Source organism: Saimiri boliviensis, chromosome 4, assembly GCF_048565385.1.
Source record: "Saimiri boliviensis isolate mSaiBol1 chromosome 4, mSaiBol1.pri, whole genome shotgun sequence".
NCBI classification, from domain to species: Eukaryota; Metazoa; Chordata; class Mammalia; order Primates; family Cebidae; genus Saimiri; species Saimiri boliviensis.
The window spans coordinates 165,788,763-165,803,348 of record NC_133452.1 but is presented as its reverse complement, the minus strand read 5'-3'; the positions used below and the strand labels follow the sequence as shown (position 1 = coordinate 165,803,348).

At 38.4% G+C, this 14,586-nt stretch overlaps 1 protein-coding gene across 2 annotated transcripts in view; it reads right to left on the bottom strand.

Annotated features, from left to right (window-relative positions):
- Positions 1-235: 235 nt before the first annotated feature.
- Positions 236-14,586, bottom strand: part of PGBD1 (piggyBac transposable element derived 1) — a 28,898-nt gene continuing 14,547 nt past the window's right edge. For both annotated transcript variants that reach the window (XM_010332697.3, XM_010332698.3), the window contains exons 5-7: positions 6,992-7,121; positions 5,962-6,058; positions 236-3,208 (exon numbers count right to left, since the gene is read on the bottom strand). In XM_010332697.3, the coding sequence (XP_010330999.1) occupies positions 1,651-3,208; positions 5,962-6,058; positions 6,992-7,121 (1,785 nt within the window). In that variant the 3' untranslated portion in view covers positions 236-1,650. The remainder of the gene's footprint in view (positions 3,209-5,961; positions 6,059-6,991; positions 7,122-14,586) is intronic.

The window sequence follows — 14,586 nt, the reverse complement described above, 5'->3', positions numbered from 1 at the left end:
AACTTTCACAGTTATTGTTTGGAGACTGGCTTGGGGAGGGGGAGGGTCAAGGAAGGCTCTGGTGGGCAGTCAGGCAACATCACAGAACTGTGGTCTGAATGATGGCAAAGAGGTAGAACAGTGGGAACAGATTCAAGAGATATTAGAGGTGGGTGGTAGGCGAGGGTCATTTAGGTGTCTTCTTTGATACCTGGGTGGTCAGTGATATTATTTGCATAATTATGGAACCCTGGAGAAGAGAAAGGCAGATTTAGAAAATGGGACTTATTAAATGCAGCCTTTGATAACTGCTAAGTGGGGTCGGCTCTAAACATCAGGGCAGACATGAAAGTGTATTAAGTTATTATGTAATTATTTCCCGCCTATATCAGCAATTACTATCTGCATCACTCACTTATCATTTAACTAAAACGTGCATTCTATTAATATCCTTTTGTGGGCAGACACCAGACACTCCATCATTTAAAAGTAAAAACCAACCCATCCTGGTGCTGTATTTCACAAAGAATATCACATCAATTACAAGAACTAATAAACATCTATTTTCTTTGAACATCTGATACAGAATAGGTGAATCTGTGACTATATTATGCATAGCTTACACTTTCACCAGTCATCCACATAATAAACATGCCTTCAAAGAATTCAAACCTGACCACGTGCCTTCCAGCCAAGAAAGGGACTGTAAATTTTAGGATATCAAAGAAAGGTAAAGAGCTGTTGTGGCTATAACCCACAGAAATGAGCTGGAACCTGTCTTCTCTACCCAACAGACTAATCCACGAATAGTGGATTGTGCTGAAGTGTAGACTTCAACACTAAGGAATCACAGTCCATATCGTTCACTTTTCCAGGTGTTTTTCTCCTTGAGTTCACTGATTCTGTTCCATCAGTTCACTGACCACCTTAAACCCAGACATCTCCTCAGGTGATTTCAACATGGGTTTTATGTTGCTTTACTCTTTTCTTTTCCTTCACTCTCATGGTGACTTGTTATTTTGATTTGTTTCATGTTTCCTCAGTTTTCTTTACTCTTCTGCTTCTGCTGCCAATTCACACAGTAACCATAGGCTACACCTATCATTTGAATATTCAAAGGCACTGCTTTACCTCTGGTTTTTCCTTTATAGCACTCTCCTTCAATATCCATGCCTGACCCTTCTCACCTACACACAATCCGATCCAGTTTTAAACCAATGCTAAGGTTTTTAGTCTCTTACCACCTATGTTTTGTTTAGATCATTCTTACTTTATAGGCTGTGTCTCTAGTTGGGAACTATGGAGTCAGCACCATTCTACAGTTACTGTGACATTGCTTACATTTTTAAAATGGCATTCTCCAGAGAATTTTTTAAGACATAGGATTTCATTCTTTAAATGCACAAAATTGTCAATTGAACAAATAAATTATTTCCTGTGTCTGATACAAAATATGACAGAGAAAGGTACTATAGTTCAACATTTTCACAGATAATTTTTAACATTATTTGTTACAAGTCTTTGAAACTCTATATAAATATCTGATTTTTAAAAGTATTAATTACTTAACTTCATTACATATATCAGATTTGCTTTGGGAGGATACAACAGCATGTACAGTTATTATTTTTCTGTCTTATTAATGCCTGCACTGTGTCCATTTTACATGCCCTAATCTGACAGATCGGCATTGTGTTCCAAGTAGAAATGTGCAACAAATCTCCAAAAGTCCAATGGGTCTAGAGAAGCACCTGGGTTACAGGCTCTGTGCAGGTGCCATGCATTGTTCATGGCTGCATCGATCATGTAGCTCACCAAAACTGAGTACCATTTCTTGCTTCTTATCCTCACCCTATATTTCGAAATAATTTGATCCATTTTAGCTACACCTTCCTTGCATTCATCATACACTTTTACTATGGATGGTTGACTTATCTGAGGGATTTCTTCATCATCAGCATCACAACTTATCTCATTGACTGGTTCTATGCCCACAGCATTGGAGCACAGACTGATAATGTCATCCCCATACCAACGACACAAAATTATCTCACTGTTTTCTTCTACTTGGAAATCGAAATACCCTCTCTTCATTTTTTTCATATGTTCTACATTCATAAGGGGACATTTTTCAGTCCTGTTCTCAAGAATTGTTCCAGTTGCTCTCACCCCCTTCTTTTTCAGGGCTGACAACAATTTCACACTTGTAAAGAAGCTATCAAAACACAGGTGATAGGGATACTGACCTCTCTCTAAAAGAACATCAGCGAAGTTCATCACTAGATTTCCACCTAACCCAAGGTCAGGATCCTCGTCTACCTTCATAGTTGATTCTTCTTGATAGGGCTCAAACCACACCAGATAACCCTGTGCGGTTGTACCACACCAAATTTTATAGCCAATTCTAATAGGCTTTCCATTCAGGAATTGGTCACTATCAAAGCATTCACACATTGACTTATCAAAGCAATAGTATTCTTCTAGGGGAGCATACAAGAGGAAATTTTTATTCATTTGTTTTATGAGAGGCCTCAACTTTGTAAACTTATCTTTTTGATCTAGGTGGCCATTATCTGCAAAGTGCAGGTTTGAGAAAATCAATTCAAATCTGTCCCTTCTGATTGCATCTCTAACCAGGTTCTGATCGGTGTCAGAGATTTCCCAATACATTCCCCTTCTAGGACGCCTCATAAATCCACTCAAAAGCAGGACACCAAACACACACCTCATTTCTTGAACTGTGACTTCCAAGCTGACATTTTTCTGAGAAGCATAATTATTGGTTTCCTTGACAATTAAGTTGAATGTTTCATCATCAAAAAATAATTCAAAAAGTTCTACTGGGTTCAACTTTTCACTCTTGAGATTCAAAAGTCCAGAATCCAGTGCTGACCAGCTTGGAAAGTTGGGTTTAATGTCTCTTTTGGTCCAACTGTTTTCTGGGAAACATGACACCTTTAACTTCTTTTGAGCAGGCTGGGTCTCAGGCTCATTATCTTTTTCCACATCTGAGTCACCAGAGAATGCAAGGCCTTGGAGCAGTTCACTCACTCGAGTTTTGTCTTTTTTTCTCCCTTTTCGAGTAATGTCTCCTGCAGCATATTCCAAGGATGAGATGTGCATCCGGGCCCACAAGTCACCTGAGTGATGGCTCTTCACAGTGTTCAAATGTGCAACTGTCCTTTCAGTAGGGATAGGAGTACTATAAGGAATCTGGAGTGCACACGCTCTGAGAAAGAAAAAAAGAACATGTTATTAAAATCCTCAGTCAGCCGGGCGCGGTGGCTCAAGCCTGTAATCCCAGCACTTTGGGAGGCTGAGGCGGGTGGATCACGAGGTCAAGAGATCGAGACCATCCTGGTCAACATGGTGAAACCCTGTCTCTGCTAAAAATACAAAAAATTAGCTGGGCATGGTGGCACTTGCCTGTAATCCCAGCTACTCAGGAGGCTGAGGCAGGAGAATTGCCCGAACCCGGGAGGCAGAGGTTGCGGTCAGCCGAGATCGCGCCATTGCACTGCAGCCTGGGTAACAAGAGCGAAACTCCGTCTCAAAAAAAAAAGTCCTCACTCATATTCTCTCACACATGATAAATCTGCTGAAGCTTTCATCTTTTGGGGCTTAGGGTGTGTGTGTGGGGGGGTACTTACTTATTTCTCTTGTTTCTATGGGAAGGACTCAGGCTAGATTGAACATTTCTAGCCTCTCTCCACCTCTCACTCACTCTTCATGACAGAACTAACTGTTGAACCTGGGAGAAAGAACTGGGTATCCTTGGTACGCCCCTCCCTCTGTTCTCTTTAGGAACAGGATGCAGACATTCTATGCCCCTTGTTGCCCCAAGTTGCACTGAGAAGACCTAAGCAGAGAGACATCTCCTACACTCCTCCTCTGCCAGTACAAGCCTATTTAGCTCTGCCTTTGAGTTGTTTTTAGCCAGTCTAACGTCAGTCACTAAGAAACTAAGGTTTCCAGAACCATCTATTTTACTCCTGTATCCCTGTCAATTGGTTCTGAACTTGAACAAGAAAAAAAGGTTATTTATTATGTCTCCTCACACCTCTCACAGAATTTCTGAATGTAAAAGGACTTAGCGCCTGCTAGTTCTACATTCATCTGATGGACATACTACCCCGGGAAAAACAAATGAAACTAAATTCCTTGCACTTGGAATGATTTTTGAGGCTTACAAGGAAGTAAGCTAAAGTTACAAAGATGAAAAGTATTATTTTACACAAACTTTTTAATTTTTAGATATGTGCATTTAATTTATTAGTGTTCTGTTGGTAAACTAGTCAAGTTTTCAAAGACATTTAACAAGCACGAAGGGTATATTTTAACATAATTTATACTACATACATTTCTTTACTTAACACATTTATCATCCAGGGTGTCTTCAATGTCTGAATGTATTCAACACATCCCTCTTAAAGTTCCCTGATATCCATAACTTCAGTGACATTCCTTGATCACGAGTCTTTCTACTGTTGATACGTAAACTCTAAGAGAGCTATATTGCATTAAGTCCAATATTGTGAGGGAAGGAAATGGGAGTGAGAAACGGGAAAAAAGAGTGAGCCAAGGAAGTAGGGTGGAGGTGAGAGAGGAGGACTTCAGAGAGGGGGACTAGAGAGAGGGCAGGGGCTAGATCTTTGATATCATGGTTAACCTATTGCACCAAACATGAAATAGCCTACCTTCAGACTTTTTGTCATATGAGTATCTTTATTCTCATAGGCACTGTGAATTACCTGATAGTTGCCTGATACTAAGTGTACCTCACAGGCACAATAGCAGATTCCTATTCTTCAGTTGTGTAACTCTGCTCTAAGTTACTGGAAGTTATTTCTCTTCCTTTAGTGGAGCTTGGCTCAGTCTTCACTAATCTTAATGCAAAATTTCATTTCTCTTCTTAAGCTTTAAGACATTTCTATTTTAGCTGAGATTTAGCTCCCAGTTTCTCTAAGATGAACGAATGTCAATAAGGAAAATTCCCACCCCCTTCTCTGCTCTTTAGCCAAGTATCCCACCTTGCTTCCTTTCTCCTCTTTTCTCAAGTCTCTGAGGACCAAATGGCTTCATCAGAAGCCAACCCTCTGCTTGTGATTTGCTCCCTGTCTTTCTCCATTCCTGAGAAGCCTCAGAATGTTGGCCATTCCTGATCCTTCTCCACCTTTTTCAATTTCCTCAGAAGTTTCCTGCTTTGCAAATGAGTATCTGTTACAAGTTCATTAATTCCCACAACCAGCACTATAAAGCACCACCACTGTCATTCAATTCTACTTCATCAGCTAGCTTTCCTTTTGACCTGTACCTAGACATTGGTGAAGACATGGATGATTTGACCTGTTCAGGTCTCTTAACAGTGGTTGAAAATACAGGTTAATTTTCCCTTATCTGAAATCCTTGGGGCCAGCAGATTTTTGAATTTTGGATTTTTTTCAGATGTTGGAATATTTGCATTATACCAGTTGAGCATCCGTAAATCAAAGATCTAAAATCCAAAATGCCCCCGTGAGCATTTCCTTTGAGCATCATGCTGGTACTCAAAACAGCTCAGATTTTGGAACGTTTCAGATTTGGAATGCTCAACCTGTACCCTGCTTGTCGTCTTCTGCTCTGACATTTCTTCCTTAACTGCCATGGCAGCTTCACCTGTAGCCTTCACTCTTGTTAAATTATCTGCCTTCTGGCTTCTCTATGGCTCGAAAAAAATGTAAGGGAGCACAGGGAAGAGAATCAAGCAGGACAGACTGGATCAGGATAGGCTTCTTGGAGGCCACTGCATGTCAATTTTTTACATGCTGAAAATTTTGAATAAGTCACTTTCTTGGCATGGACCTCCTATGATCACAGAAGTGAGAGTGGCAGTCTTTCTATCTTATTAGAGGGAAGCAGGCTTTTGACTAAGTGGTTTCTTTGATTCCATTCCAATTTTTTATATCTGCAGCATTTGATCCACTGAGGACCATGGACACTCACCTGCTGGGCATTGCTGAGGCCTCTCCACCTTGTTCTATTTCTTCAGAAGTTTCTTGCTTTGCATTAAACAATCTATCTTTAGTTACAATTTCTTCAGCTAAAATATAACATTAATGATTTAAATCTCATCTGTTCTCTGAATTTTGAAGGAAAAAAAAAAAACAAAAAAAAAACAAAACTTCCAGGGTAGGGAACAGATGTTCCAAATTAAACAAAACAAAAAAACATACTGATGTTTCAAGGGTGCACAGTTTCAGCAATTTTGCAAAATGTAGCATGGTATGGGAAAATGTTAAGAAAGAGGCCCAACAGGGCAGAGCACATTTCAAGAAAATTAGGCTGGGTGTTTTGGGAGGCTGCGGCAGGACTTCTTCAGGCCAGGAGTTCAAGACCAGCCTGGGCAACACAGCGAGACTCTGTCTACAGAAAAATTAGCTGGGTATAGTCCCAGCTGTTTAGGGGCTGAGGTGGGAGGATTGCTTGAGCCCAGGAGTTTGAGGCTGCCGTGAACTATCATAGTGATACTATGCTCCAGTATGGGCAACAGAGTGAGACCCCTATCTCTAAAAAAAACTAAAACTAAATAAATAAATAAATAAATAAATAATTTAAATTAAACATGAACAGCAGTGTTCTTAGACAGTGAAGAGGACTTCCTGTGAGGTAAAGACAAGATCAGGCAGAGGTGTTCATGGGGCTTCCAAATACGAAGGGATATCTGAAATGACAAGTTATATGGAATCCTTGATAGGGAAGAAAAAGGAGCCTTTTGATCCTTTTTCAGAGGACTGATGGAATCAGGGAACTGGGAGGGATGATCAGAGAAGATAACCACAAGAATCAGTAAGCTGATTAGCAACAGAAGAAAATGTGATTGGGAAGGATGCAAAATGGTAAGAGCTAGAAGTCTGGAAGCAGAGGCCAGTAGAAGGGAAAGGAAGGGTGGGGGTCTGTAGGAAATGCGGGGTCCCAAGGGCCAAGCCGGGTGAGTGATGGGAAAATGAGAGTACAGAGAGAGGCCTGGGCTTACTCATCAGGCTGAGGCTCCTAACCGTCTCCTGAGCTGAGTTACCACAGAGGTTCCTCTGAGCCAGATTCAGATGTGGCCACTTCTCTGCAGCAAGGGCCTGGGCTGTTTCTTCCTCAGTCTTCACAAGTGTCTAAAAAGACAAAAAAAAAAAAAAAAAAAAAAAAAAAAAAAAAAAAACAGCCTCTGTTTTCACTGTGGTAAGGAATCCACTTGGGAAGAGTGTTGAATACCACACTGTAGACAAGTAGCTTCAGCCCCTCAGGGCATTTTGCAAATTTGTGGGAACCTTCTGGTTATAACAATGAAGCTCACCACCACCTCATGCCAATGCCATTCAGAGGATGAGGCCAGAGATGCTAGTCATCTTACAATAGGTGGGATGGTCCCACACTATAAAGAATTCTTCCACATCCTGCAGGACTTTTGAGTGTCCTGCTGAGCCAAACCTACAATCAATATACATCCACTGCACTGAAACATGGAATCCTGAAGAGTTTTTACAGGATGATACCAAAAAAAATCAGTAATTCAAGAAAGAGAAGGAAGCTTACATCGATTAAAGACATTGTCACAAAAGCTGACACACTTGGACTGTTCTACACACTGTTTCATGGCAGTTTCTATGTATTTGGTTGAACAGCACTTCAATATAATATTGCAGTTACAACAAATGCAATTAAACTGATTACAAATACATAATGGGAGTTTTGGGACTCTTTTTAACAGACTTGGAATCTAATGTAAATTTCACCGAATTTCATGAAAAAAGATTGTTTAAAAACATTTTAAAGCTAGTAATTACACATAGGCTAGAAAAGTCATACACTAAGGCCAGGCGCGGTGGCTCAAGCCTGTAATCCCAGCACTTTGGGAGGCTGAGGCGGGTGGATCACGAGGTCAAGAGATCGAGACCATCCTGGTCAACATGGCGAAACCCCGTCTCTACTAAAAATACAAAACATTAGCTGGGCATGGTGGCACGTGCCTGTAATCCCAGCTACTCAGGAGGCTGAGGCAGGAGAATTGCCTGAACCCAGGAGGCGGAGGTTGCGGTGAGCCTAGATCGTGCCATTGCACTCCAGCCTGAGTAACAAGAGCGAAACTCCCGTTTCAAAAAAAAAAAAAAGAAAAGAAAAGTCAAACACTGAATTTATTTTGGACAATGTTTGAGATTCTCTACCTTTCTGACACTGTCCTCAAAGGGCTATCACATGGTTTCATTAACATCTTGACTTTCTCTCATTTTCCAAACTACTTTCTCTTTCTTGTTGCCTGAGAAAGGATACAGTGCGAGTCTTTTACAAAATGAATGTCTGTTTTGACGGGGGAGTTTCAAAACAGAAAACGTTTTCTCTTTAACTCATCATCACCCTATCCAAAACTACAAACACATAATTATTTTGATAATAAAAAGCAAAGCCCACCTCATTTAAACACAAGAATACCTCAGAGATATTACAGGTTCAGTTATAGACCACCTCAGTAAAGCAAATATCACAATAAAGCAAGTCACTTACATTTCTTGGCTTTCAAGTGCATGTGAAAGTTATGTTTACGCTATACCACGTAGTCTATTAAGTGTACATAAGCATTATGTCTAAAAATGTATATATCATAATTTGAAAATACTTTATTGCTAAAAATGCTAATAATCATCTGAGCCTTCAGAGAGTGGTAATGTTTTTGTTGGTAGAGGGTCTTCCACGATGTTGAAGGCTGCTGACTGAATGGTATGGTGGTTGTGGAAGGTTTGGGTGGCTGTGGCAATTTCTTAAAATAAGACAACAGTAACGTTAGCCACCTTGACTGACTCTTCCTTTAACAAAAAATTTCTCTGTAGCATGTGATGTTGTTTGATAGCATTTTATCCACGGTAGAACTTCTTTCAAAATTGTAGTCCATCATCTCAAACCCTGCTGCTGCTTTATAAACTAAGTTCATGTGACATTCTAAATCCTTTGCTGTCATTTCAACAATGCTTCACCAGGGGTAGATACCATCTCAGGAAACCACTTTGTTTGCTCATCCATAAGAAGTAAATTATTTGTTCAAGTTTTATCATGATATTGCAGCAATTCAATCAAATCTTCAGGTTCCACTTCTAATTCTAGTCCTTTCCACCACATCTGCAGCTACTTAATCCACTGAAGTACTAAACCCCTCAAAGACAACCAGAATGTTGGAACCAATTTCTTCCAAACTCCTATTAATGCTGGTTATTTTTAGCTCCTTCCTTGAATCAGAAATGTTCTTAATGGCATCTAGAATGATGAATCATTTCGAGAAGGTTTTTAATTTACCTTGCCCAGATCCATCAGAGAAATCAATACCTATGGCAGCTATAGCCTTACAAAATGTATTTCTCAAATAATGACTTAAAATTACTCCCTGATCCACGGGCTACAGAACGTGTGTTGTATTAACACACTTGAAAACATTTCCTTGTACCTCTCCTTCAGAGCTCTCGTGTGACTAGGTACTCTGTGAATAAGCAGTAATATTTTCAAAGAAATCTTTTATTTTTTTTTTTTTTGAGTACTACATCTCAACAGTAGGCTTAAAATATTCAGTAAACCACACTGTAAACAGATGTGCTATCATCCAGGCTTTGTTCTTCCATTTCTAGAGCATAGGCAGAGTAGAGTTAGCATAATTCTATGGACCCTAGGATTTTCAGGATGATAAATGAGCACTTGCTTCAACTTTAAAGTAACTGCATAAGCTCCTAACAAGAGTCAGACTGTCCTTTGAAGTTTTGAAGCCAGGCACTGACTTCTCTCTAGCAATCGAAGTCCTAGATGGCATGTTCTTCCAATATAAGGTTGTTTCATCTACACTGAATACCTGTTTATTGTAGCCACCTTCATTGGTAATTTTGGCTAGAATCTCGATAACCTGCTGCAGCATTTACATCAGGACTTGTTGCTGAGGCATTTTAAGGAGACGGCTTCTTCCTTACACCTCATGAACCAATGTGTGCTAGCTTCCAATTATTCTTTTGTAGCTTCCTCACTTCTCTCAGCTTCACAGAACTGAAGAAAGTAAGGGATTTGCTCTGGGTTAGTCTTTGGCTAGAGGCAATGCCATGGTTGGTGTGATTATTTATTTATTTATTTATTTGCTTTCTTATCATTTGTATGTTCACCAGAGTAGCACTTTGCATTTTCTTCAAGAACATTTCCTTTGCATTCACAACTTGCCTCTCTGGCACGAGAAGCCTCCTGCCTTTTGGTCTATCTTGGCTTTCAACATGCCTTTCTATGCTTAATCACTTCTAGCTTTTGATTTAATCTGACAGGCATGTGACTCTTCCTTTCACTTGAACACTTAGAGGTCACTATAGTGGTAGTAGTATAATTGGCTTCATTTCAATATTATTGTGTCTCAGGACATAGCAAGAACCAAGGAAAGGAAAAGAGATGGGGGAACAGCTGGTCAATGGGGCAGTCAGGACACATACAATGTTTATCAATTAGATTTGCCATCTTAAGCATGGTTTCTGGCACACTAAAACAAACACAATAATAACATCAAAAATAAGTGATCACAGATCACCATGACAGGTATAATAATAAAGTTTGAAACACTGCAGGAATTGCCAGAATGTGACAGAGACACAAAGTGAGCACTACTGTCAGAAAAACGGGACTGACAGACTTGTTCCACACACGGTTGCCACTTTCAACTTGTTTGAAAAAGAAAAAAAAAAGCAGTATATGCAAAGCAAATAAAATGAAACACAATAACGGGTTCTACCTGTAATATCATACCTTATTTTCTCCCCTTTATCTGTTCATAATTTGTCTTGTAACTTATATTGCTTTCCTATGGCTCTAGTAACAAAGTACCACAACCTCAATAGTGGAAAACAGAATTGTAATCTCTCATAGCTCTGGAGGCTAGAAATCCAAAATCAAGGTATCAGTAGGGCCATGTTATCTTTGAAAGCTCTATGGGGTAATTTACCTTGCTTCTCTCCAAGTTTTTAGTGTTTGTCAGCAATTCTTGGATCCCTTGACTTGTAGATGTGTTACACAAATATCTGCCTCAGTCATCACATGGCATTCTCCCTGTGTGTATTTCTTTACTTGGGCATCTTTCTTTCGTTTTACAACGCCTTGGTCAATTTGGAAATATGGATTTCTTATAAGAATACGAGTCAAAAAAAAAAAAAAAAAGAATACGAGTCATTGGATTTAGGGCTTGCCACATGACTTTTTTTTCCCCCTGATTTTTGTGAAGAATGTCATTGGTATTTTGATAGAGATTGCACTCAATCTGTAAATTGCTTTGGGAAGTACTGTCATTTTAATAATAACCATTCTTCCAATTCATGAGCATGGAATATCTTTCCATTGTTTTTGTGTCCTCTTCAATTTGTTCCATGAGAGTTTTAGTTTTCCTTATATAGGTCTTTCACTTCTTTAGTATTTAAATTAAATACTAAATTATAAAATACTAAAAATTATAAAATACCTAGGGAATTTAAACACTAAATTAAAATACTAAATTAAGTTAAACTTGATTTTTAAATTTTTTAGTGTTTAGTATTTAAATTCCCTAGGTATTTTACATTTTTTCATAGCTACTGTAAATGTGATTATTTTCTTGGTTTCTCTTTCAGATTGTTCACTATTGGAGTATATAAATGCTACTGACTTTTGTGTATTGATTTTTTATCCTGCAACTTTACTTGCTTATCAGCACTAACAATTTTTTTGTAGTCTTCAGGTTTTTCCAGGTATAAGATTATACCATCTGCGAACAGACTAACCTTACTTTTTGCTATCCAGTTTGGATGCCATTTACTTCTTTCTCTTGCTTAATTGCTCTGACCAGGATTTTGAATATTATGTTGAACAGTGGTGAGAGTGGGCATCCTGGTCTTGTTCCAGTTCTTAGAGAAAAGGTCTTCAGTTTTTCCCTGTTCAGTACAACGTCAGCTGTGGGTCTGTCATATATGGCTCTTACTATTTTGAGGTATGTTCCTTTTATACCAATTTTGACAAGGCTTTTAATCTAAAATCAATGAATTTTATCAAATGCTTTTCAGCACCTACTGAAATAATCATACAGTTTTTGTTCCTGATTATATTAATATATCACATTTATTGCATAAATAAATGAATCCCTGTAGTGAATCCCACTTGATCACGGTGAATGATTTTTTTAATGTGTTGTTGAATTCAGTTTGCTAGTGTTTCGTTGAGAATTTTTGCATATATGCTCAATGGTGACATCGGTCTGTGGTTTTCTTTTTATGTTGTATCCTAACCTGGTTTTGGTATCAGTCTGGTTTGGCTGGCCTCACAGAATGCGTTTGGAAGTAGCCCCTCCTTTTCAATTTTTTTTTTTTTTTTTTTTTTTTTTTTAAGCATTTGAAAGGATTGGCATCAGTTCTTTTTTAAATGTTTGGGAGAATTCAGCAGGGAAGCCAACAGGTCCTGGGCTTTTCATGGAAGATGTTTTATTACAGATTCTACTCATTATTGGTTTGCTGAGGTTTTCTTCATGGTTCAATCTTGGTAGTTGGCATGTAACCAGGAATGTATCCATTTCTTCTAGGTTTTCCAATTTATTGTCATATAGTTGTTCAAAATAGTCTCTAACGGTTCTTTTTATTTCTGAGGTCTCGGCTGTTATGTCTTTCACATTTCTGATTTTATTCATTTGGGTCTTCTCCTTTTTTGTTTATCTAGCTAAAGGCTTGTTGATTTTGTTTACCTTTTCAAAAAATCCAACTTCTTGTATCATTGTTCTTCTGGGGGGTTTTTTGGTCTCAATTTCAATTATTTCTGCTCTAATCTTTATTACTGGTTTCCTTCTACTAATTTTGGGTTTGTTCTTGCTTTTCTAGTTCCTTGAGGTGTTTCATTAGACTGTTTATTTAATGTCTTTTGACTTTTAGGATATAGGTGTTTATTGCTATAAATTTCCTTCTTAGTACTGCTTTTTCTGTATCCCACAAACTGTTATGTCACATTTTCTATTTTCATTTGTTTCAAGCCATTTTTTAAATTTCCATCTTAATTTCTTCCCTGACAAATTAGTTGTTCACAAGCATGCTATTTAATTTCCACGTTTGTGTAGTTTCCAAGGTTTTTCTTGCTATTGCTTTTCACGTTTATTCCACTGTGACCAGAAAAGACACTTGATATGATTTACATTTTTTTTTAATTTGTTCAGATTTGTTTGTGGCCTAAGATACAGTCTATTCTTAAGAATGTTCCATGTACTGATGAAATGAATGTGTATTTGGTAGCAGTTGGATGACATGTTCAGTAAATGTCAGGGTTATTAGATCTAGTATGTAGTTTAATTCCATTGCTGCTTTGTTGATTTTCTGTCTGGATGATGTGTTAATTACTGAGACTGGGATATTAAAATCTCCTACTATTATTGTATTGCAGTCTATCTCTCCTTAATGTTTTCTTTATATACTTGGGAGCTCTGGTGTTGCATGCATAGTTATTTATAATTGTTATATACAGCCAGGCATGGTGTCTCACGTCTGTAATCCCAGCACTTTGAGAGGTCAAGATGGGCAAATTACTTGAGTCCAGAAGTTCAAAGCCAGCCTGGATAACATGGCAAAAACTCAGCCCTACAAAAAAATTAGCCAGGCATGGTGGTGCATACCTGTGGTTTCAGCTACTCAGGAGGCTGAGGTGGGAGGATCACTTGAGCTCAAGAGGCAGAAGCTGCAGTGAGCTGAAATGATACCATTGCTCTCCAGCCTCAGTGAAAGAGTGAAACTTTGTCCCACACAACAACAACAAAGAAAAACCTCTATGGCTACATGATTTTCTCTTATAGTTTGCTGTCATTTGTTGCCTTCTATTTTTAGGAAGTTTGTTATAGGTCTTTGCATTGTAGTCATCATGAGGCTTACAAAGAAGACCTTTAGATATAAGTTATTTTAAAGAAATGACAACTTATCTCAGATCCCAAATACAAGAGCAGAAACAAAGGCAGAAACACACAGAAATAATGTTCTATGCTTTAATTCAATCCTTCTGGATTCTGACTTTTCATTGTCTCAATTTATAACTTTATACTATCTATCTCTTAACAGGTTGCTAGCTATTATTATTTGTTTAGTTTAGTTTAGTTTTGTTTTAAAGATATGGTCTCAGTCTGTCTCCTGTCCCCAGGTGTAGAGTCAGGGTCTTACCATATGGCCCAGGCTGGTCTCAAACTCCTAGTCTCAAGTGATCCTCCCACTTCAGCCTCCCAAAGAACTGGGTTTACAGGCATAAGCCACTGTGTCCAGTCCTATTACTGCTTTTGATAGGTACGTGTTGGGACTTCATAGTACATTTTTTAGTATATTGTATGTCACCACTACAGTAATAAAGTATTCTGGATTTGTCCATGTACTTAATTTTATCAGTGACCTTTATGCCTTCAAAAGTTTTCTTTATGTACATTAGTCTTCTTTTCTTTTAGACTGAAGAATTCCCTTTAGCATTTCTTATAAGATGGGTCTGGTGGTAGTATACTCTCTCAGCTTTTGTCTGGAAAAGACTTTCTCCTCCATATAAGAAAGATAATTTTCCTAGATACAATATTCTTGAATGTCAGTTTTTTTTCTT